The 21,412-nt window shown below is 37.8% G+C and overlaps 1 protein-coding gene across 3 annotated transcripts in view; it reads right to left on the reverse strand.

The window, feature by feature from the left end:
- LOC128231985 (dynein axonemal heavy chain 10-like) overlaps positions 1-21,412 on the reverse strand; it is a 51,372-nt gene that overhangs the window by 22,632 nt on the left and 7,328 nt on the right. For all 3 annotated transcript variants that reach the window (XM_052945301.1, XM_052945299.1, XM_052945298.1), the window contains 35 exons: positions 20,597-20,724; positions 20,262-20,348; positions 19,301-19,414; positions 18,641-18,970; positions 18,348-18,508; positions 17,819-18,050; positions 17,485-17,650; positions 17,193-17,281; positions 16,662-16,820; positions 15,505-15,621; positions 14,856-14,958; positions 14,475-14,653; positions 14,085-14,296; positions 13,727-13,883; positions 13,312-13,545; positions 11,245-11,367; positions 10,675-10,908; positions 10,228-10,451; positions 9,703-9,871; positions 9,453-9,553; positions 8,440-8,623; positions 7,852-7,986; positions 7,504-7,656; positions 7,157-7,345; positions 6,859-7,005; positions 6,441-6,632; positions 6,003-6,121; positions 4,028-4,322; positions 3,646-3,903; positions 3,263-3,470; positions 1,966-2,243; positions 1,290-1,768; positions 965-1,172; positions 597-761; positions 103-424 (listed from right to left, as the gene is read on the reverse strand). In XM_052945301.1, the coding sequence (XP_052801261.1) occupies positions 103-424; positions 597-761; positions 965-1,172; positions 1,290-1,768; positions 1,966-2,243; positions 3,263-3,470; positions 3,646-3,903; positions 4,028-4,322; positions 6,003-6,121; positions 6,441-6,632; positions 6,859-7,005; positions 7,157-7,345; positions 7,504-7,656; positions 7,852-7,986; positions 8,440-8,623; positions 9,453-9,553; positions 9,703-9,871; positions 10,228-10,451; positions 10,675-10,908; positions 11,245-11,367; positions 13,312-13,545; positions 13,727-13,883; positions 14,085-14,296; positions 14,475-14,653; positions 14,856-14,958; positions 15,505-15,621; positions 16,662-16,820; positions 17,193-17,281; positions 17,485-17,650; positions 17,819-18,050; positions 18,348-18,508; positions 18,641-18,970; positions 19,301-19,414; positions 20,262-20,348; positions 20,597-20,724 (6,651 nt within the window). The remainder of the gene's footprint in view (positions 1-102; positions 425-596; positions 762-964; positions 1,173-1,289; positions 1,769-1,965; positions 2,244-3,262; positions 3,471-3,645; positions 3,904-4,027; positions 4,323-6,002; positions 6,122-6,440; positions 6,633-6,858; positions 7,006-7,156; positions 7,346-7,503; positions 7,657-7,851; positions 7,987-8,439; positions 8,624-9,452; positions 9,554-9,702; positions 9,872-10,227; positions 10,452-10,674; positions 10,909-11,244; positions 11,368-13,311; positions 13,546-13,726; positions 13,884-14,084; positions 14,297-14,474; positions 14,654-14,855; positions 14,959-15,504; positions 15,622-16,661; positions 16,821-17,192; positions 17,282-17,484; positions 17,651-17,818; positions 18,051-18,347; positions 18,509-18,640; positions 18,971-19,300; positions 19,415-20,261; positions 20,349-20,596; positions 20,725-21,412) is intronic.

Here is a 21,412-nt window from a genome sequence, read left to right on the forward strand (position 1 = left end):
TCTACATAACTAAAACAACTTGACATGGCAATCTTAAAACACAAGAAGGCACTGCATAATTTGATTATTATTTAGTTCACATAGTAGAACTGATGATTGTACCTTCCTCTGCCACATGCTGGTCAGTGAAGAGGAAAACCATCTTCTTGTTCTCTGTGCCAAGTTTGTTGTAGAGAATCTTGAGATCATCCCTGAAGCTCTGCTCGCTGTAGCCACGGGACAGCTGGATCTCAAACACCTCACAGCCAGCAGTGAAGGATGCCAGCTTACACAGACTCTGCTTGCCAGATCCCCCCACTCCCACCAGCAGTGCATGGCCCTGGTCCATGCGGATCACCCTGTGGATCCGGGTCAGATGCTCCAGGGCGTCGTCAAACAACACCAGGTTCATTGGAGTGTGGCTGTCATTGTATTCCTCCGCAATCTACAACATAATAGTATTCCAGGTTTTATACAGCAGTGTATATATGTGTTTATATGAGAAATTGAATGTTTGATAATCCAGCAGGCTTGAAGCATAATCTCCTTTTAAGAAGAATAAAATATTGTCAAATAGAATCATTGATTTGCAAGGATTGAAAAGCCTTTGTGTTTACCTCTTGGAAGAGTGCCTTAGCAGCATCATAGTCTTGAATGTCTTCGTACAGGCGTGGCTCACTTTCCTCCAGGGCCGTACGAAAGTCTCCAAACAGGCATGGGTCTCGCATCACATACTCCACAGTCGTCTTAAAGTTCTCATCCAGCAGCTCCTTTATCTGACCCTTTAGAGAAAACAATTTGGAATTGTACATGATTATTTGTAGGCCAAAAAAACCTCATAAGAACATTTAAGATTTACCTATTTCCATTCATACAACTCAAATAATATACATAAATTATTTAAACAGAAATACTAGGATTTATTAATGATATAAAAGCCTATTTTCTCCTCAGAGCAATTGTTTAACATCAGCTTTTCCCTTACATTGAGATAAATTTTGTCCTGGTCATTAATCAGCCTGTCTCCAATAACACGCAGGCACTCATTTCTCCATACACGAAGAAATTGGTCCACTTTGCTGAATCTGTCTGATGTGGTGAGACACATGCCATGGTAGATGCGGGATAGATCACGCAGGTTGAAGATATAGTGGAACTTGGATGGAGTCGGAGGAAGGTCCTTGATGATTTTACTGAAAAAACATATTTTTCTCTTTTGAGACATACAGTACAATCTCATAATATGCAACTCAGTAAGTGTTAAATTTCCATCTTAAACATCATTTATATTTGAGCCAATTGTTCCTTACCTGTATAGAGACATGGTCATTCTTGTGATGATTGAGACAATATCCTGGAGGTCCTTGACCATGGCCTGGGTGTGGCCGGATAGGATCGAGTTGTAGATCAGGAAGAGGGACTCTTCTGAGGGGAATGTCATGTTGAAGACACTGAACAGCGACACAAACCTAGGATCTGTCTCATTCCTGCCTCCGCCTGCCTTACCCATGGCAGCAAGGTAACCAATGTCCCGCATGTTCTTCCAGTTGAGGTCCTTGCCTCTGTCAAAGCAGCCACCCCTCTCCAACAGTAGCTTCAGAAGGGCAACAGGCTGCTGTGTGCCATATGTGTCAACCTGAGGCATGTTCATGTCATCAACAAAGATGAGGAGGCGTTTGCCTGGTGGAGGACCATATGTATCCTTGGTGCGCTTCTCTACGTTGGCCTCTAAGTTACGCTGTACGTCCATTGATGTTGTTCTGCTGGAAAAGTTCATGTTCAGCAACAACTGAAACATAAACAGTTATATTATTCATAAAGACATTGTATTGGCAGCTATCAGCAACTAAAATCATTGGTATTATTTACGTGAGTTCGTATTCAACAGTTTGTGGTGTTGATAATAAGATCTTTTATTTTCTGCATTTTTCATTGTATTACTGGCAAACATATTGCAAAGGGAATGTCAGTTTTGCCTGTATTTACATGTGACTCCTGATCGAGGGTTCTGAGGAAATTGGCAATGGTGGCCGATTTGGATGTTCCTGTCTCCCCAATCAGCACTACTGGCCGCTTGATCCGGACTTGCAGGCTGAGAAGCCAAGTGGTGCGCACTGTGTCCAGAGTTGGCACCAAGATTTCGTTGTACTTGCGACTAGGGTCATGGTTGTACTTTGGCACAAGGTTCGTCCATGGGATCCACTTCTTCTGTTCCATGTCAAAGAAGTAGTCGTACAAAGTTGGGTGGGTAGTTGGCAACTCACCTGCAAGATTAATTGTAGTACTCTTAAGCATACATTTCCATGAGGTGTTAATTAAATGAAGTAATTAACTCCAAAATGTTAGACATCACAGTACCCACAACCAACTTAAAAAGTTACTTGATTGTGTCTAAATTCAACTAGAGCTGTCACAGGAGTGAGGAATACCCCCAAATGCCGCCTGGACACAGGAATGGCAACCCATTCCTTTGAAAAGAGGCCATAACTCCAAGGTTACTGCACACTGCATCTTCTGTTATCATGCATGTATTGTTTGTCCGGAAACCGTTTTTCTATTTTCGTAACAGTGCACAAAAACCTTTCAACTGGCCCCATTTTTAATCACAACATTGTCTTCACAGAGGCTGCCTATACAGCAAGTTTCATCACAATATCTCATGCCCAATTAAAGTTATGAAGCAGAAACCATTTTTCTATATTTAGTAACAGTGACCTTGACCTTGGCCCCACCAGCCCCAATATCAAACTTGACCTGTATCTTCTGATGTTACACCTGTGTACCAAAAAATGTTCAAATCTGTCAAGCCTTTCATGAGTTATCGTCCGGAAACCATTTTTCTATTTTTAGTAACAGTGACCTTGACCCCACCAGCCCCAATATCGAACTTGATCTGTATCTTCTGATGTTACACCTGTGTACCAAAAATTGTTCAAATCCGTTTAGCCTTTCATAAGTTATCGTCCAGAAACTGTTATTATTTTTTTATGTAACAGTGACCTTGACCTTGGCCCCACCAACCCCAATATCGAACTTGACCTGTATCTTCTGATGTTACACCTGTGTACCAAAATTTTTTCAAATCTGTCTAGCCTTTCATGAGTTATCGTCCGGAAACCATGAAAACCGACAGACCGACCAACCGACAGACCGACCGACAAGCTCACTCCTATATACCCCCTCAAACTTCGTTTGTGGGGGTATAATTACAACTGCAAGCAATTAAAGGCAGATTTACTTGAAATTAACCCATTTTATCATTAAATCATTGCAATTTGCTTACCAAGTCCAGCCAAAAGTTTGTTGTCATCATTGATAATCTGCATGGCAGCAAGACTCTTGAGCTGTGCATCAAACTTGATGCGTCCATCCTCCAGGAGGCCCGCGCCGATGGACCAGGTGAGTGCCTGGAGGAAGATGGCCTCCAGCTCGTCCGCCTCTGTCAACTCCCGCGTGATCATCGATTCCAACATATTTGCTAGCTGGGTTACCTGCACACACATACACAGAAAATGTCAGCTTAGGTTCATTTTTTTTATACAGATATAAACATGAACTGAATGAAGACAACATTGTTTAGGTAGTTTTGTATCAAACCAGAACAAAATGATGGAAAATAAGACACAAAGTGCATGTCTTATGCTGTTATTTCTATAATACACCTACCATGTTGAGGTTTGTGAGGGGTATGATTGTCTTCATCTTCTCTCCCTGTCGGCCTTCCACCATGCCCTCCACCACCATGTCTATCAGCGTGGGTACATACTTCTCATAGAGGCGCCCTATGTTGTCCTTTTCCACCTTCCCTGTGCGTGTGTTCTGCCACCTCCACCAGAAGGGCTGGTAGCCAAGGTTCTTGGGGTCCACATACACCATACCACACCGAGACACTGTCGCTGGGGAGGCATATTGCAGGTCAAACACCTGAAAAAACAATGTTAGTTTAGTCATTTCAATAGTCAGTACATTTACATTTCTTTAAACTGAAAACCCTTTGCTAAAGTTTGCAGGCACATATGATATCTAAAATATAACTTTTTTTTCTTACCTCAAACAACATGGCACAGTGTTTCTGAAGACGGATTCTCTCTCCATTGGCAAGGGTAAGCAGCCTGTTGTCGTCCATGACAGAGTTCATGTTTTCCACCCACAATGCATCAACATCACCATCAAATACAATGTACTTTTTCTCATTTTTATCTGTGGGCCTATTGATTTCTCTGAAGATGTTGGATAGCAGTCCATCTGTCCAGTCTCGAGTGATTGGGTCCAGGATACCATACAGTTCAATCACACTTCTATCCTTAGGGTTGATAGTGAATAGTTTTGTGTGTGTGCCAAGCCTAGAAATTAATGATAAAATATCATGAATAATGATATAAACAATTATGTTAACAAGTCAAGAGTGTTACTAGCAATACAATAGCCCCCTACTAGCTATAATACTCTTTGAGAATAATCTGAAACTAGAGCAGTCACAGGAGTGACGAATACCCCCAAATGCCGCCTGGACATAGGAATGGCAAACCATTCCTTTCAAAAGAGGCCATAACTCCAAGGTTACTGCACACTGCATCTTCTTTTATCATGCATGTATTGTTTTATTTAAATCTGTAGAGTAATTAAGAAGTTACATTGCTGACAAGAAAAACTAGCTGATGCCCTAGCTGACCTCTTCTGGAATAAGACATCTAGAGCATTCACGAGCTTTTCTTCCAACACGATCATCATCAAATTTTACAAGAACATATTTGGGCTTGAATGCATCCTTATCCACCTGGGAATAAATCCCGGGACTGTTCCTGTAGCCGAATTAACAAGTCCATCTGACAGGTCAATATTTGTAGTAAGCACTACTGTGGCAAATATGCCATACTTAAGTTCTGCTGGTATTCCACTGGCATCTGGTTCAAATGAAGCATGCTGGATTTGTTTTGTTTGTTCATCTTTCCAAGTGTCAATTACTTTTAAGGTAAATATTTGCTCATTTAGTTTTTGAAGGATCTATCAAACTTGACCTGTATCTGCTGATGTTACACCTGTGTACCAAAAAATGTTCAAATCTGTCAAGCCTTTCATGAGTTATCGTCCGGAAACCATTTTTCTATTTTTAGTAACAGTGACCTTGACCCCACCAGCCCCAATATCGAACTTGATCTGTATCTTCTGATGTTACACCTGTGTACCAAAAATTGTTCAAATCCATTTAGCCTTTCATGAGTTATCGTCCGGAAACCGTTTTTATTTTTTTATGTAACAGTGACCTTGGCCCCACCAGCCCAAATATCGAACTTGACCTGTATCTCCTGATGTTACACCTGTGTACTTAAATTTTTTCAAATCTGTCAAGCCTTTCATGAGTTATCGTCCCGAAACCGTTTTTCTATTTTTAATAACAGTGACCTTGACCTTGGCCCCACCAGCCCCAATATCGAACTTGACCTGTATCATCTGATGTTACACCTGTGTACCAAAATTTTTTCAAATCTGTCTAGCCTTTCATGAGTTATCGTCCGGAAACCATGATAACCGACAGGCAGACCGACCGACAGACAGACCGACCGACAAGCTCACTCCTATATACCCCCTCAAACTTTGTTTAAGCATAAATATTTGTTTACATTTTTGTTGCTATCACAATCACACTGTTTTCTCAATATACCTAAACACACAACTGTTTGGTACTGTTAATAATTTTTTATAACCCTTAATACATGTTGTAAGGAGCAATTATGGTTCATTTTCCCCCCTTACAGCATTTAAATCAATAAGAGGGAGGGTCATGACCCCTATATTGAAACCAGCCCTTGTCATCTTTACAGATGACAAAAAAGGCCCCCCAAGTGTTAAACAGCATGGACAAACAGATAGATGAAGGGTAAACCGATAGTTTCCTCTGGTGAAACTGGTAGGGGAGATTATGAACATTTCAACTTCTCAATCTAAATTGTGACCTAGTTGACATTTGAATCTCTGTATATATGCAATGCATGTTTGTGTGTCATTTCCAGTATGCTACCTACTTTGTTTGTGACTGTGCGAGAGTGTTGATGACAACAGACTTTCCACCTCCAGTGGGTCCAACAATCATGGTGGTGTGGCGAGTCATCATGGTTTCGTACATCTGCACAACCTTGTCCACCTGTTAACCATACACATGTATTAACATTTTTTCAGTTGTAAATTAATGAGGGTAAAATTCAAACCAATAACTTGTCTGAAGTTGTTTGTCGAAAGTTGTTTGTCGGAAGTTGTTTTAAAATAATGCATTGAACAACTCTATGACCTGAATTATATGAATTATATTCCTTTTGGTGGTAAACTGAATGTTTGATCAGGTACTGGTCAACTAGGTATTCATTCATTATCAGTTTCTTGATGAAAAATAAATATTTTAAGTCTTTAGAATAACAAATGACCTAAATGCAATCACAATTTATAAAACCGGAAGGGTTTTCTACCTGCACAGGCAGCATCAAGTATCCGTTCTCCTCTAAGACAGCCTCCACAGCGTCGTTGAAATTTGGGTAGCGGACACGGGGGCAGTCAAGCCCAGGGAACAAATCCCCAATGAGACCAAGGAACAGAGGCACATCCTCGAACACAAACTTGGGCAAGTTCATGTCTCGCAGGGCTCTCATCAACACCACATCCTAAGCAAAAAAAAAAGAATAAAAGTTGGAACATTATTCAATTCATCAAATATCTTTATAGACATATGTACAACTTTGTTAGTTTTTATACTAAGAACACTTAAATTGAAATCATATATTACCATACTATTCCTCAATTCGATGAATTAAATTTATCTTACAAAAAAAGGATATGACTGATAAGTGATAACCGTGAGGGAACACTGTAGCTGTTAGAGGATCATACCTCATGCAGGTCTGGTGAGCCTCTCTTCAGTTCTCCGGCCATCACCAGTACAGACTTGAGAGCACGCAGACCAAAGTCATAGTGGTACTGCTTAGACAGCTGTTCCTTAGCTAGCTTATAGAGTACTGTCATCTTCTTGGCCAAAACCTGCAAACAGAAAATGCTTGTTGGCTGTTTAATGGGTAAATTAGATAAAAAGTTTGCAATACATTTTGTGTTATGCTGTTTAAAATGTGAACATTGGAAAGAAACTTCCTTCAGGTGAATGGTAGATGAAAGTGTTAATTCCTGTGCCTACCTTGGCTAGGAGGAAGCCTTCAGAGAACAACATGATCTCACAAATCTGCTGTAGATCAGGTACGATCACCACCACCGGGCGGAACAATGCCTTCACAGACTCTGGCAGCTCTGTACGCCCAGCGTACCCAGGGTTCATCGTGATGAAGATACCCACACGGCAGTCCATGTTGATCTCCACACCTTCAAACTGTATATACACATTTTAAACTTAACATGTTGCCTAATAATGCAAAATTTATGTCAAAATGTTTTAAATTTGAGTCAGCAGTATAAACTGTCTTCATGAACAGACATACCGGTAGCAATGGTGAGGTAATATACATTCACAGAAGGTAATATACATACATGGAACCTCTTCAGCTTCAAAATGAGGGCATTCTGGATAGTTTTCAGCTGTGTGGAGATGACAGACAGCACAGACACGTCAATACGGTTAAACTCGTCGAAGCAGCCCCATGCACCACACTGGCACAGACCAGAGAAGATCTTGCCTACAGCCTGTAAATGATATATTACATGTGAGGCAACGGTAGAAGAAAAACTGAACCTAAAAGTGTTTATTTATAATTCATTCATAATTATTAACTATCATTGAGCTTTTATCTTGAAATCCCAATCGTTTTAAATCATTACATATAAAATCAAAAGATATCTAAAATTTAACACATGGAGATTTTTGTAGATGTCCCTTACCTTGTAGTCCATGCCTTCACCACAGTTAGTGACAACACAGAGGAGGCCGAGAGCTTTGGCGAGATCCTTTACTGTCTCTGTCTTCCCAGTACCAGCTGGCCCTGCGGGTGCTCCACCTAGCTGCATAGACAGGGCCTGAAGAGGAAGTATGGAGGTAGGCAATGAATCGTGGCTTGGTAAAATACTGGCAGGCCTTGTAATTGGCTTTTTTGAACATTTTTTGCTTTTATAAGTTAAGTTTATTTTCCTCAAAACTTTAAATTGAACAAGATCAGCCACAGACTGCCATATCCCATACTGAATTAAGAACAATTTCGCTTTATGAGTTTTTAACAATGAGAATAAACAAAGGGCAATAACTAAAAATATATTGCAGTGAAGTTTGAAGTCAAGAGCTCAAAGACCTTTCAAGTTATGCTCCAGACAAGAATAACCAGAAGCACACACACCAACACATACTCACGCCTACCATTACTTTATCCCCTTTGCCTTTCGGCGGGGTATAATTGATGGTAGAAAAAAGTACAGGTTAAATGTTTGAGATAAAGAATCCCATGACAAGCCACCGTGATATGACTGAGGGCACACCTGTGTGAGGGTCAGGTAGATTCTGTCTGTGAGAGGAGTGATGACCAGCCTGCCGTTGAGACCCATGTACTCGTACCCGTAGCCAAACTCTCCCGTACACTGTCGAACCATCAGCTCATCAGGCTCCTTCACCCAGTAGAAACGCAGCTGGGACTCCCATTCAAACTCATTAGCATCCATAATACTGTTGACAAGAAGTGGAAAGAAATAAAAATCAAATCAATCTTTCTTTTTATATCATTGTTCTTTTATATCAGTTGATATTAATGCATGTTTCTTTTGTTGGTCTTAAACACGATGAAAACATTAATATTGTTACAATTCTCAAATATAATTTTATGCCGACATAAAATATTTTAAGGATCTGCGGGTTGAACTGAAACAACACTAGCTTAATCTGCGGGTTGAACCATTTACCTCTAAAGCGTGGCTTATCAGCGTTCCACACCGTGGCCAGTGGTCACGTGGTGTGTGCTTGGCTTATCAGCTTCCAAGCCGTGACCAGTGGTCACGTGGTGGGGGTCGGCCTATTGCTAGCCTCCCGCGTCAGCCATTCTAGAAATTTCTTCAGAGATACGTGCTTGCGTATTTTGAGCAAAATATTTTGCATAATTTTCCTCCACCTCCAAATCCACCTCCATACATGCTTTCAAACAATCTATGTATATTTTATTTCTATGCATTTCTTTATGTTGTATAATTGTAGTGCCATCAACCCATTTCTAAATTGATTGTGTATGGTTTTATACTTCATTTATTTGAATATATACATGTTTGTGCATTTGTTCTAGTATATTTTAGTTTTATTGTTGCACGTTTATTCATTATTGGGCGGTTGTTTGGAGGCCCAATATGCTACTCGTGAATTATATGTTACGGGGATTTCAAACTCGTATTTATTATTTAGTTTTGACATTCAATAAATGTCCATTTCACTCACTGTGGTTTATTATTCACGTCTCCCATTTAGTTGAACCCTTCTTATTCAGTAGCAATACATTAAAAGTCTTTACCTGTCTCTGACAAAGCTATCAATGATGTCTCGGGCATGCACATCAATAATCAGCACACTGTTAAACTTCTTTCTTTCATTTGATGATAGAGGGGACCGAATCTACAAAAGAACAAGGAAGTTTTATTAATCTTTGCTATTCATTGTAATACAGATCAACAGAAGAACAGCTTTTTCATAAACATTAACATTGTTTGACACTCTTTAATTCAAGAATAAGAAGTAAGGTGAGACATAGCTGAACCACTCACAGTGATGACGAGCTCGTCAATCTGGCCGTGTAGTTTCTTGGCATATTCCTTGAGGGCTGTTTTTTGTCCTTTTTTCACCTTGTTGAAGACATCCTCAACCTCCCAGGTCCACCAGACCTGGTTCCCAGCCAAACACACCATACCCTGGTATTTCATCATCCAACCAACCCTGCACACACATAACATACACATGTTAAAAGCATGTTCCTATCACTCAACTACAATGTGAGCTCAAGGGAATGATTTAAAACAACATTCTTACAGCTTTTGTAAATGTGTTATGTCAGTCGAAACAGTAATTACAAAACAATTTGCAAAAGAAAATCCCATTTACAAGAACAAGATGTCACAATATGTTTATGTGCCTTTTACCCTCGATTTTTTAATACTCATAACGCTAGTCAAATAAAGTACAGATACTGCCACCTATTGTCACAAAGCAATAATATAAAAGAAAAATCACATTGTAAAAAATCATTTTGGCAAATGACATAATTGATCAGTAATCACCACATGAGCACATACCTTGTGATGTTCTCACAGTAGAAGAAGACGGCCTCCTTGGTAATGAGACGATTGGTGGACCTCATCTCCTCCAACACATTTGTCATCCAGTCTTCCACTCGCCCCTCAGCAGGCACCTGCGTTCGGAACTCCATCACCTCACCCTCTGCAGAGATCATCGCTGATGCCAGAACCTCATTGCTGTTGCCCTTGGTGAACCTCAGAGAGGAAATGTTGTCATACATCTGCAAACAAACAAGATCATGTAAAAGGATATAATAAAGTACCATCTGTGTTCAAGTTTTTAACATCCAGAAACCATTTTCTTTCAGAATAGATTTTAGCTTTGCAACTGTCTTTGCAATCTATGGAATGATTTACGTTTTAAACTTTTAAAGGAGAAAGGACCATTCATAATGAATGCTAATAAACTGTAAACCTTTGTTACCAAAAGCTCTCCTATCTAACCTTTATCATGTGTTCCTGGACGCACTCTGGGTCACTGCTACCCAGGATACTAAGCAACTCGTCGTCAGAGATGAAGAAGAACCTCGGGAATGCGTTCCTCTTGGAGTCAAGGTAGTCATTTAGAGACTTCTGACATTTTTCCAACCCTACACTCAGTGCTTCAAGGTCTTGCAGTCTGTTCTGGGCATGACACGCTATCTTGATTGTCGGAACTTTGTGCGTGTCATTCATTATCTGAAATTAAATAACACCATAATACATGAATATACATGTACGTAACAGAAAGCATTTCTTTTTCATATGAGGATATTGAATATTATTCAAAAGAATACATTTAAAAAAGCTTTGAGCTGTTGAAAGCACTCATCAGTCGTTTAACAAGAGACATGAATCAACAAAATATTCATTTACATGTGTATTTTGGTAAGTTGAATATTACTATCAACAATAGTTTGAAATTTATGGCTGATGTTCTTGCGCAACTACAGTGTTTGTGGCACCATGACCACGAAATTAGCTCATTTTTTTCTTTCAAATACATCAGCTGAACAAGCTTGAATAAACTCCTACCTTTTTGAATGTTTTGTCAATCTGGTCAAATTTCTTGGCTTCTTCCGGAAGTTGAGAGCGGATGTCCCCGCCAATGAAGATACCTTCCAGGTACATCCATTTCCTCTGTACAACCATCCACACCTGAGAACCAGATATATTATTCATTTGAAAACACTTGAAAGATTAAAGGATTATTTAATATTAGCTTGTACTTGAGTAAAAGTATAACAACTGGAAATTAATCCAAGAAATGACAAACCAGTACTTTAATTGTGCAATCAGGAAAATTAGCACATTAAAGTTACCTTTACAAGGCCTTTACCTTGTTTCTACCAACTGGAAAGAATATCTACTTGATCTAGCAATAAGACTAGATATAGTTAAAGCGCTATACCTAATGAAGATATTGAGCCAGAACTGTTTTCCAATTTTCTGTAACAATGACCTAATTTGATCCCAGGGTACGATTTCATATGAGCTTCCTTATAACAAGTTTTATTACATGTTTTTCTTAACTCAATTATTAAGGACACTTATTTTTCGAAGACATATACTATGTCTTTTGACCTAAATTTTGGATGAAGCAAATGTGGTGAATAAAATACTGTGTGTAAGTTTTTGTACAAAGAACTGAAGCCATTTCTTTCAAGTTCATAGTTTCCAGTAATATATCATCAAAAGAAACTTCTAGCTTCATAATGTGTTTCCCCAAAAAATTGGGAGAACAAATCTCGTCTAAATATTGCTCAATAGCTGGGTGACACGACTTCATTCATCATATTGCTTTCATATTATTTATGAACTTAAAGTATTCCTTTGCGCCTGTCTGAACCATAACAAGCATACATGCCATATTTTCTGGAGACCATTCAGGGGGATTTGTTCAGAAAGGCTGAAATTTAGGGGGATTTTGATAGAATTCAGGGGGATTTTTTTAGCAGGTTTAAGTTGGCGAAATTTCAAAGTATTTTTAGATGCAAGTACGAAAAAATGTATTCACATATATTTTGCTATGAAAACCTCTAACTTTTTCATTATACAGAATTATTTTATGTCATGATTTATCATATTCTTTTGATACACTGTCATGTCATACTGTAATACTGTAAATTAAATTTACCTTTCTCCAGTCTTTTAAAAAATTCTGCTTAATACTATCAGCTATGATGACTTTAAGACACTAAGAGAACGGAATGAATATTATTAATTTCTTCCTTTTCCCAAATAGTAATATTTCTTTGCCTTTGATCATTACTTCAAATTAATTGATCACTTGTTGTTAAGGTTTCCTTTTGGCATTTATCAAACCTTTTTTAAACAGTAATTTCACCCTCTTGAGGAGTAGTTTCTTTACATTCAGTTTCACTCACATACTGTGGTTTCACTGTGTCATTATTGTCTGATGTAAAACCTCTAAAAAAAAAAAATAAAAAAAATAATGTATATATTTTTTTTAATTCCAGGGGATTTTTACCTCCCGCCGGGAGACCGGGGGATGGATCGAAATTACGGGGGATTTTTCCCCCCGCCGGGGGATATGGCATATATGTTACAAGTTACTTGTTACAAGTAGGTCATGAACTTTGAATTATGCTGATACCAAAACATGTCACAAAATTACCACTGGCAGAGCTAACATCTAAGATGTTGGTGGATTAATAAGATACTTATTGAAAAATTAACTTAAAATCATTTTAATTTAATGAAATGTAAAAAGTGTCAGTTCTTGACTGGTCATGCAATATTAATATTAACATTAATATTATTGATGAATTTCTTTTACCAAATCAACTTTGTTTTTAGAAATAAGATAACTAACATATTATTTGATCTTTATGAAACATCAGCTTGTCATTGATAAAGATGAAATGACTTTGAACACCATTCACCTCAAATACAATTTCAAACTACAATTTTACATGAACGTGAGCACTATATACCATTTAATATTTATCATATTGCAATATAAATATAAAATATATTATGAAGTTATTGAACATAAAAAAATATTTCTATTTTTCATGTCACCTCTGTAGCAATTGGCAGATGTCAGGTTACCTGGTTTTACAGTGATATATTACTTACATCAAGCACTTCTGATATGTGAGACAGGCTCTTTTCCCAGTTCTGAACACTGTTGAGAAAGGGGCCGATGAAGCGTGAAGCAGACATGCTTTGCATGTTCATTGAGCTGTCATCAAGGTTCTGCACGATGTCGTCTATGGCCCCCAGGATGAAGCCGCGGTGGGATGTGCCCTTCATGTACGGCACAACTGTAAACTTCATGTTGTTCCACGTCTCCTCTATCTCTTTCACTCCCTAATTTGCAGAAAAAATACTTTATTAATTCATATAATAATAATCAACCACATTATTACAGCCTGTATTTAAAATGACATACTAATGCCTTAATTATGTCTTGGTTTTAAACAATTTAGCATCTAATATCATTAGTGATCTGGACTCAGTAACCTGTCCCCAATGTACAGATGAAACCTACCTTTTCTATTCCCATTTCCTTGCTGGCCATAGTAACAATTTCTGCAATGGTCTCATGGTATCGCTGCAGCTCCATGGCGAAGATGTTGGCTAGGGTGAAAGTCTCTGGATTAATGTCAAATTTCTGTCCTGTCTTTGTCATCAGCTCCTTCCAATGGCTAGAAGAAGAAGGAATACCATGGGTACCATATCAAGCACACACAGTATATAGTTTTAAATACATAAATCAGAAATAAATATTTTTCTACAGAATTCTTTTAAAAAATCAGAAAACAAAAATGTTATGTATGGATGAGAATATATAAATCAATGTTTTAACTCAAGATAAACAGAAACCAAAACTGTATATGTATTCTCACCGATCTCTGAGGGCCTCATGTTTGAGGTCGACAAAGAGAGGAAGAGAGTCTCTGAACTCCTTCATCTTCTCCTCCAAGGCTCGGGCAACGGCCATCTGCTTCACATCTCGTGGCATCTTACGCAGATTCTTGAGGAAGGTCTCAATGCCGTCCTGCAGGATTTGGATGTTCAGGTTCGCCCACAGTGTCTCAGCCCACTGCTCTCTGGCATTCTGAAGACAGAAACACAACACATAAATTAACATGTTACTTTACAATTACAGGCTTATGTTAAAGTTAATTATGTAGTTTTGCTAACTGTCAATTGAAATTGGTAGATGACAATAGAAAAGAAGTCCTAATTTAACAGATATTACGTTATTTGCTGAGCTATGAGTGATTTCTACATACCTCTTGTTCCTCAAAGAGGGCATAGATCATTTCTAGTCCCTTCATCTGTTTCTGGACCTGCTGTAGGTCAGGGTACATTGTGATGGGCAAGTCAAACAGCTTTTCTGCGTTTGCCAGCTCCTGACGCTCCATCTCATACTTGTTCACCTCAACACTGTATGTCTTCATGAGCTCAACACCTGCATGATACATTCAAGAAAAATCTTTGGTGACCGTTATTAATCGCAGAGTATTCACTGCTTTAGAATACTGTTTTATGTGAAGCCCACAAAACACATGTTCCAATATCATCATCATGGCAAATAGAATGTTCATATCCTTATAGGTGACTTAATAGTTCTGGAATGGAATGCTACAATGCAGGGTGAAAGTAAGGCGTACCCTTTTCAAGGTTGCTGTTGACAGCTCCTGGGCCCTCCAGGTAAAAACGGTCGGCAAATTCTTTCAGCTCCTTGCTGAAGTCCTTAATCTGCTCCTGGGTGATCTGTCAACACAAACCACAATAGTGAGTTATATATGTGCTATAAATGAATATCCACACAAAATACAAGAACAGCACTGATTATAAGCAAGATAGAATAACACTATTCACAAGTTCTATCAATAATGGTGATATGAGTATTGACATGTATATTAGATGGTACAAAGACAATGAGATGACAACACAAGTATTTACTGGTGATTTTGTTGTGAAGTTTTACAACATCATTTGAAACTAAACCGTGCTGAAAGATGATTGTGCCATGATTGTATCAACCTTGAACTAAATATATGCATTCAATTGTTTTATTTTGTCCTTTTACAACATTTACAACTTCTTACCCCTCCTAATCCAGCACTTAGTAAACCACTCTAATAATTTAAAATGGCATTAAACATTTTTTTTGTAGTCTATACTCATGGATTAATAAATAAGCTCTATTTTCACTAAATATGCTGATTTATAAATGTGTATTTCATCTGTTCAATGTTATGTACTACATTTCAATGATTTGCAAGACAAAAGCACAGAAGCCCTGCCACTACTAACCTCCTTAAACTTTTTCTTGACAACAAAGAGGCTTGCGTCAACGTTTTTGGACTTCCATATGAGGTCTTCCCAGAGCTGTGGCATTTTCCACTGTGTCTCTTTTTCGTCCTCTGTCACCTGGGACAAACACAAAATACATGTAGTTTAATAAAGAGTAATCCTTGTTATATGAAATACCATTAAACATCTGATTTTACCATACATATGGATTTCAAGTCTAGGAAATGCATTGACGTACCCACATTGATACAGTGAAATCATAAATATTCGTGGGACTTTAACTTCTGTGGATCAAGATCCCAAAGACGATTTGAACTTTAATTCTGAAATCATTCTGGCTATGTAATAGGGTAAACATGTATTCACATGAATATACATGGTGGGGGTTAATAAATGATTGTTTATTTTTTTATTTATATGTTTGATATCATATATTATTTAACCTCAATGATAATACATTTAAGTCAATTATTAGTACTTGCATGCAGTTTTTTGTTTGGCTTTGCCAGTCATTGCAGAACATTAAAACAAGCTGATTATCCATCTCCTGTGAGGCACATGTAAAATGTGTTGATTATTAACATTGTGCATTTCAGCCTCCCCACTTGATTTTATTTCTTTGATCAAATATTTAATCAATTATTTAATAAAACGCCCTTCCTGCGTTTTCAGTATGCAAAATTCTTAATTGACATTCAATGGCTTTACTATTTTATATCCTTCATGTGGTGTATCTTTATTTATGACCTCTCAATTACCGATCAAATGATAATTGACATGGGTATCTGCTATAATTGACATATTTTGGATGGTATTGTTATAAACTGCATAACGTTTATGATACATAGCACGATATCAGCCCATGGTGAATTTTCAGATGATTTAGGATCTCAGTTTCGATTTACTTTCAAAAAATGAAAATCCACGAATTTAAGTACCCATGAAATTGTCCTTTTTTTCAAAAAAACACGAAATTCAAGCCCACAAATATAAATGATTTCACAGTATCATACTTCCATTTACTTATATTCGAAATCTGTGATAAGCTTGTTGAAAAAATAATTTCAAATACTATAAAAGAATCAAATTGAAAATTAAAACTATCAAATGAACAAGATTAAATAAATTGAAGCTTAAAGTAAAATTGTTTGTCATACCTCTATATCGTACATGGAGAGGGTGCGGTATCGCTCCTGTATGTCACGTATCTTGTCCTCCACGTCCAGGGACATGGCCTTGATGTCAGATATTGTGGTCAGCACAAACTTCAGGTCCTCCAGGCTCACAGGGGTCTTGTCCAGGTCCTCAGACTTTGTCTATAATACACAGCACGGTACCGGAAATACAGTCTAAACCAAGTGCATTCACAGGAATGTGACAAATGCCTTTCACTTTTGCCTTGTCAGAGTGATAGCCAAATGACAATAAGAACTAACAACACAAAGTCTTATAGGAACACAAAACTAAGACTTCACAACCCTTCAAATGTGACGCTGAGACATAAGCACAAATTTTATGTAGGACAAACCTTTCCATGCTGCTCTATACTGTTAAATTCACATGAGATTCGAAGTTTACAAGTTTTTGCCGAGATAAGACAAATGGAAGCATGTGCATGTGGATGCACGCATGGACAGTGTGACAGTAATTATCAGGTATTTACTGTAAACTACTGTACAATAGCTCACCTCGAGGGTGGAGTTGAGCTGGTAGAGGTTGTCCTTGGCAGAATCTCTCAGTAGCTTCCCAAGACAGTTGATCCACTGCTTTGCATGGTCTGTGACAAACACAAGCCATGAGAAAGACTTTCAAGAGTTACATATACAATGCAATCTTATGTTGCTCATTACTCATACATGCTGTTGCTTTAAAATTCTCTCTTTAAAACTGTCATTTCTTCATTATGCAAAATAAATAAAAGGAATTAATGTCAAAGCATTTAAGCAGAAAAGATCTCTTCTGACAGGGGAGAAAGCTTACCTTTCACAGAGGATGCGAGAGGACCCATGAAGAGTCGTATGCACTCCTGGTCCTTGACGACTGGCAGGGTCTCCACCTCATCTATTGTCTTGTGGTAGTACTGCAGCTTGCTGTCAAATGACACAACAGTTGGGTCCTTCTGGAACCACCGGTCAGCCAACGCTTGCTATTGAAAAAGAACTTTATGTTTAGAAATTGCTGCCAAGACATTGTTCAGTAGACTTGCCTTGCATGTTGCTGAATTTGTTCTCAATAAACTTTACTTTTTTATTAATAGAGAGACATTACCCTAGTTGATGAAAACAGTCTAATAATAAGTGAATCCTTGTATTACCTTATCCACTTTCCAGATGCTGCGGAACTTCTTCCATCTGTTGAGATATCGCTGCATGCTGGTGAGCGTACTCTTGATGTTGAAGTGTATTGTCTGAACAAGCTCGATGGTGTCTGAGTTGACGGAGATATCCTGGAAGAAGGTGAACTGGTACAGCTCGTCCTCCCCTTCAACCTTCTGGGGCACACACTCGATGCATGTTCCATTCATCCATCGCACAAACAGCTTTGTCCTGGAGCAGAACATGGACATTTAAACTACTTCTATATTAAGAGCAATAAAAGTCTGAACAATGGAGATGTTATAATTTGTTCATAAAAATACCCTAAAATTTCAGACTGACTGTTTCCTATTCACATGGTTCTGGTTTTTATAAAAATGAATGGCAAAAAATACTATCCAGCTCTGATTAGACACTTATAATAATCAAATTGGATAGCTATACTGTTACAGCTTAGTTTGTAATACAGCACACATTGTTTTGGAACTGTACCCAGATAGTTCATTGCCCATCAAATATCAATATTACCCTTCCACACAGTCCCTGACGCTCTGCAGTGTGAGCTTGTACACCTCATTGGCCTGTGGGTGGAGGACAACATCGGGGGCCGCAAGCAGGGTCTCCACCTGGAACAAGGGTCGTTCTGTCCGCAGGGCACCCTCAAACCTCCGCAAATTGTTCATGATCAGCTACAATGAAAGGCAAAGAGATCTTAGTATAATAAAATGATTGCTATATTTTTCGAAAACTGGATATGCAGAAAAGGAAAAAACGAATAATGATTTACCAAATACCACTTTCTGACAAGAAAGATGACAAACCTTCAAAAGAGCATTGTATGTTTTCTTCTCCCAGTGTGCATAGTACTGATGCAGCTTTGGTGACTTCCCAGAGTTAGTGTGTACCACAAGACCCTCCATCTTAGTCAGGAGTGGTCCAATAGCGCGGTACTTCCTGGCAAGGATCTCAAAATCCTTGGACCTTTCACGTTCAATGTGCTCATAGTACTCCTTGCAGCCAGGGAGGTGGTCAGCATACTTGGGTGCAGGGGACTTGAACAGGTTGGCATTCTCAATCATGTGGAGCCGCTGGTCAATGTCCTTGGCATTCTTCTGAATCTGGTTCACTAGTGACTCAAACTTCGCAATAGCCTGTCATGACAAACAGATTTGATAATTACCTTTTGAAAAAACAAAACAAATAAAACCACAGACAATTTATCACATAATTATACATTGTGTTATTGTGTTATGTTCTTCATTAACTTGTTTAAATAAACTTTTCATGTAGAACTAAGAGCTTAAAGCTTTGCTATACTTGTCATTTTGTAGGTTTACTACGAAGGCCATTTCCTCATTTATGTGATTATCACTTTCTACAGCAGTATCACTTTTGAATGAATGAACATTTGAAATTTGCTTGACAAAATGGGTTAAGTTTACAACAAACTATTTTAATTGAGTTCTAGAACTTAAGTTTACCTGTTCACACTTGTGGCAGTAGTCCTTGATACCGAGGGAGTTCCAGTTGAGTCGTTTAGCGCCTGGTCGGATGACACGTCGCAGGTCACGAACATGGTCCTCCAGCAGCAAGCTCTGGGGACAGACAGACATATATTATAAATGGTATTTAAAGGGCTTACAGATCAAGGGCAATAAATATGTCAGTAAGAAAAGCTGTCAAGATGAGTGAATCACCAATTATCATAAGGACATTATAGCATGAAAAAATAATCTGTTGGTAATGAGTATCATAATCAATGGTGTAACATAATTATTAATACTTCAATCAGATCTGTTGAAATGTTCACAGTATTCAATTATTTATATATCTTTACATAGTGATAACATACACTGATAACTGACTATTAAAGCACTTAATTCAATTTCATTCTATGAATTGTTAAAGAAAACTCCAGAAAAAAATCGCCATTACTGGTCTAAAATGTATGAAACTGGTTGTGCAAAATCAATATTTCCCCATAATCTCTTTCATTAGATGTATACTATTTAATTCAGTCTTCTTTGTAAGCCTAGTGAAAATAAATAATAAATCAATGTAATTTAACTGCCTGGCAGCAGTACACATCTAAAGCAGATAAAACATGTACCCTTGTGAAAAACAATTTGAACAATATAAATCACTACATGAAGGTAAACACAATGGCATTACATTGGCACACTACCTGAATCCTGGTCACAGGCTGTATCATACAAATTTTAAAACATAAAGCCACCCAAGAGAAACCATCTTTTCAATTTATAGTCTATATCTTTTTTTTATCATATAATTTTTCAACAAATTATCAAGATACTACTGTTTCACAGGATAAATCAAACAAAACAAAATAAACTTTAACACAGTGGGTATGAGGTAAGTGAGGGGCTGGGACGGGTGGTCCCCACTGCAGGGAGAGACATGGTAGAAGGACGTATGGTGTACCTCAGCATGGTCCAGGCTGGCCAGAAGTCGATTGTAGCGCTGTAACATGTGCGTCAGGCTTTCCACATACTTGATGTACTTCTCATCCTGCAGACAGGCAACAACAGCATTTAAGCAAAAGGATCAATCCAAATCTATATGGTGAATTGCACCTTCTTTTTTTTAAATAGACAATTATATATACATGTACCACAAAATATAAGAAATTTTGACAATCAAGTAGGTTTAGAAAAACTCATTGACTGTTTGATTAAACTTTTATTTTGAGACATACCACTACAAGTAAATCATCCAATTTTCCCCCATTAAGATTAGTATTTAATGTTTTTGCATACCTGCAGAGCAACATTTCTGGCCAGTTCTGGCACGGAGAATCCCAACTGCTCCATGTATTTGGTCTCGGCTATTATCTCCCCCAGCTGAGGGTCAAAGTCTACTAAGTACTTCACTTCATACACATTTGCTGAAACATGAAAGTAAACTCCTCAAAATATTTTGTATTACATATAATAAGAGATTCATAGTACAGAAGAAAAAAATCCCTCTTTTTCATGTGGTCATTACAGAAAATTGAAAAAAAAGGCAGTCCAAAGGACAGCTATATCCCCTCGCCATTGTATTTTAGAACATTTTGTTTTTCTCTAAACCTGACTGGTGCATTGAATCTGATCAAAATTGTACACCCAACTACTGGTTTAAGAGTGGTAAAATAGGAAAAAAAGTTGTTTGATCAGTTACTTAAATATTCTTGGTTATATGAACATGTTAAAAAAGGATATTCATATTGTATGTAGTGACAGTAAGATCAATGTCAAGTTTATTTTGGCTAAAAAAAGAAGGAAAATGAGTCTATGATTTATAACATCAATGAAATAGCATGCCTTAAGTATTTTTGATAAAGTGATACATATATATTATGGTGATGTCATTACATTGTTTTACTGCTTTTGAAGAGAAAACACATGTTATTAATATAATATTATCACATTTGTGTCCATTGTTTATTAAAATATTAAACTTGTTGCACATAATGATAATGCTCGGCAAAGTGCCCAAAGTATCGATCAGTGTAACTTGTTTAACATTTCAATTAACAAACATTTTTAATTGTGTCCTCCGACCTTTAAATGTGTTGTGTGAGCTTGACCTTT

The sequence above is a fragment of the Mya arenaria genome, chromosome 4 (assembly GCF_026914265.1).
Source record: "Mya arenaria isolate MELC-2E11 chromosome 4, ASM2691426v1".
Classification (NCBI taxonomy): domain Eukaryota; kingdom Metazoa; phylum Mollusca; class Bivalvia; order Myida; family Myidae; genus Mya; species Mya arenaria.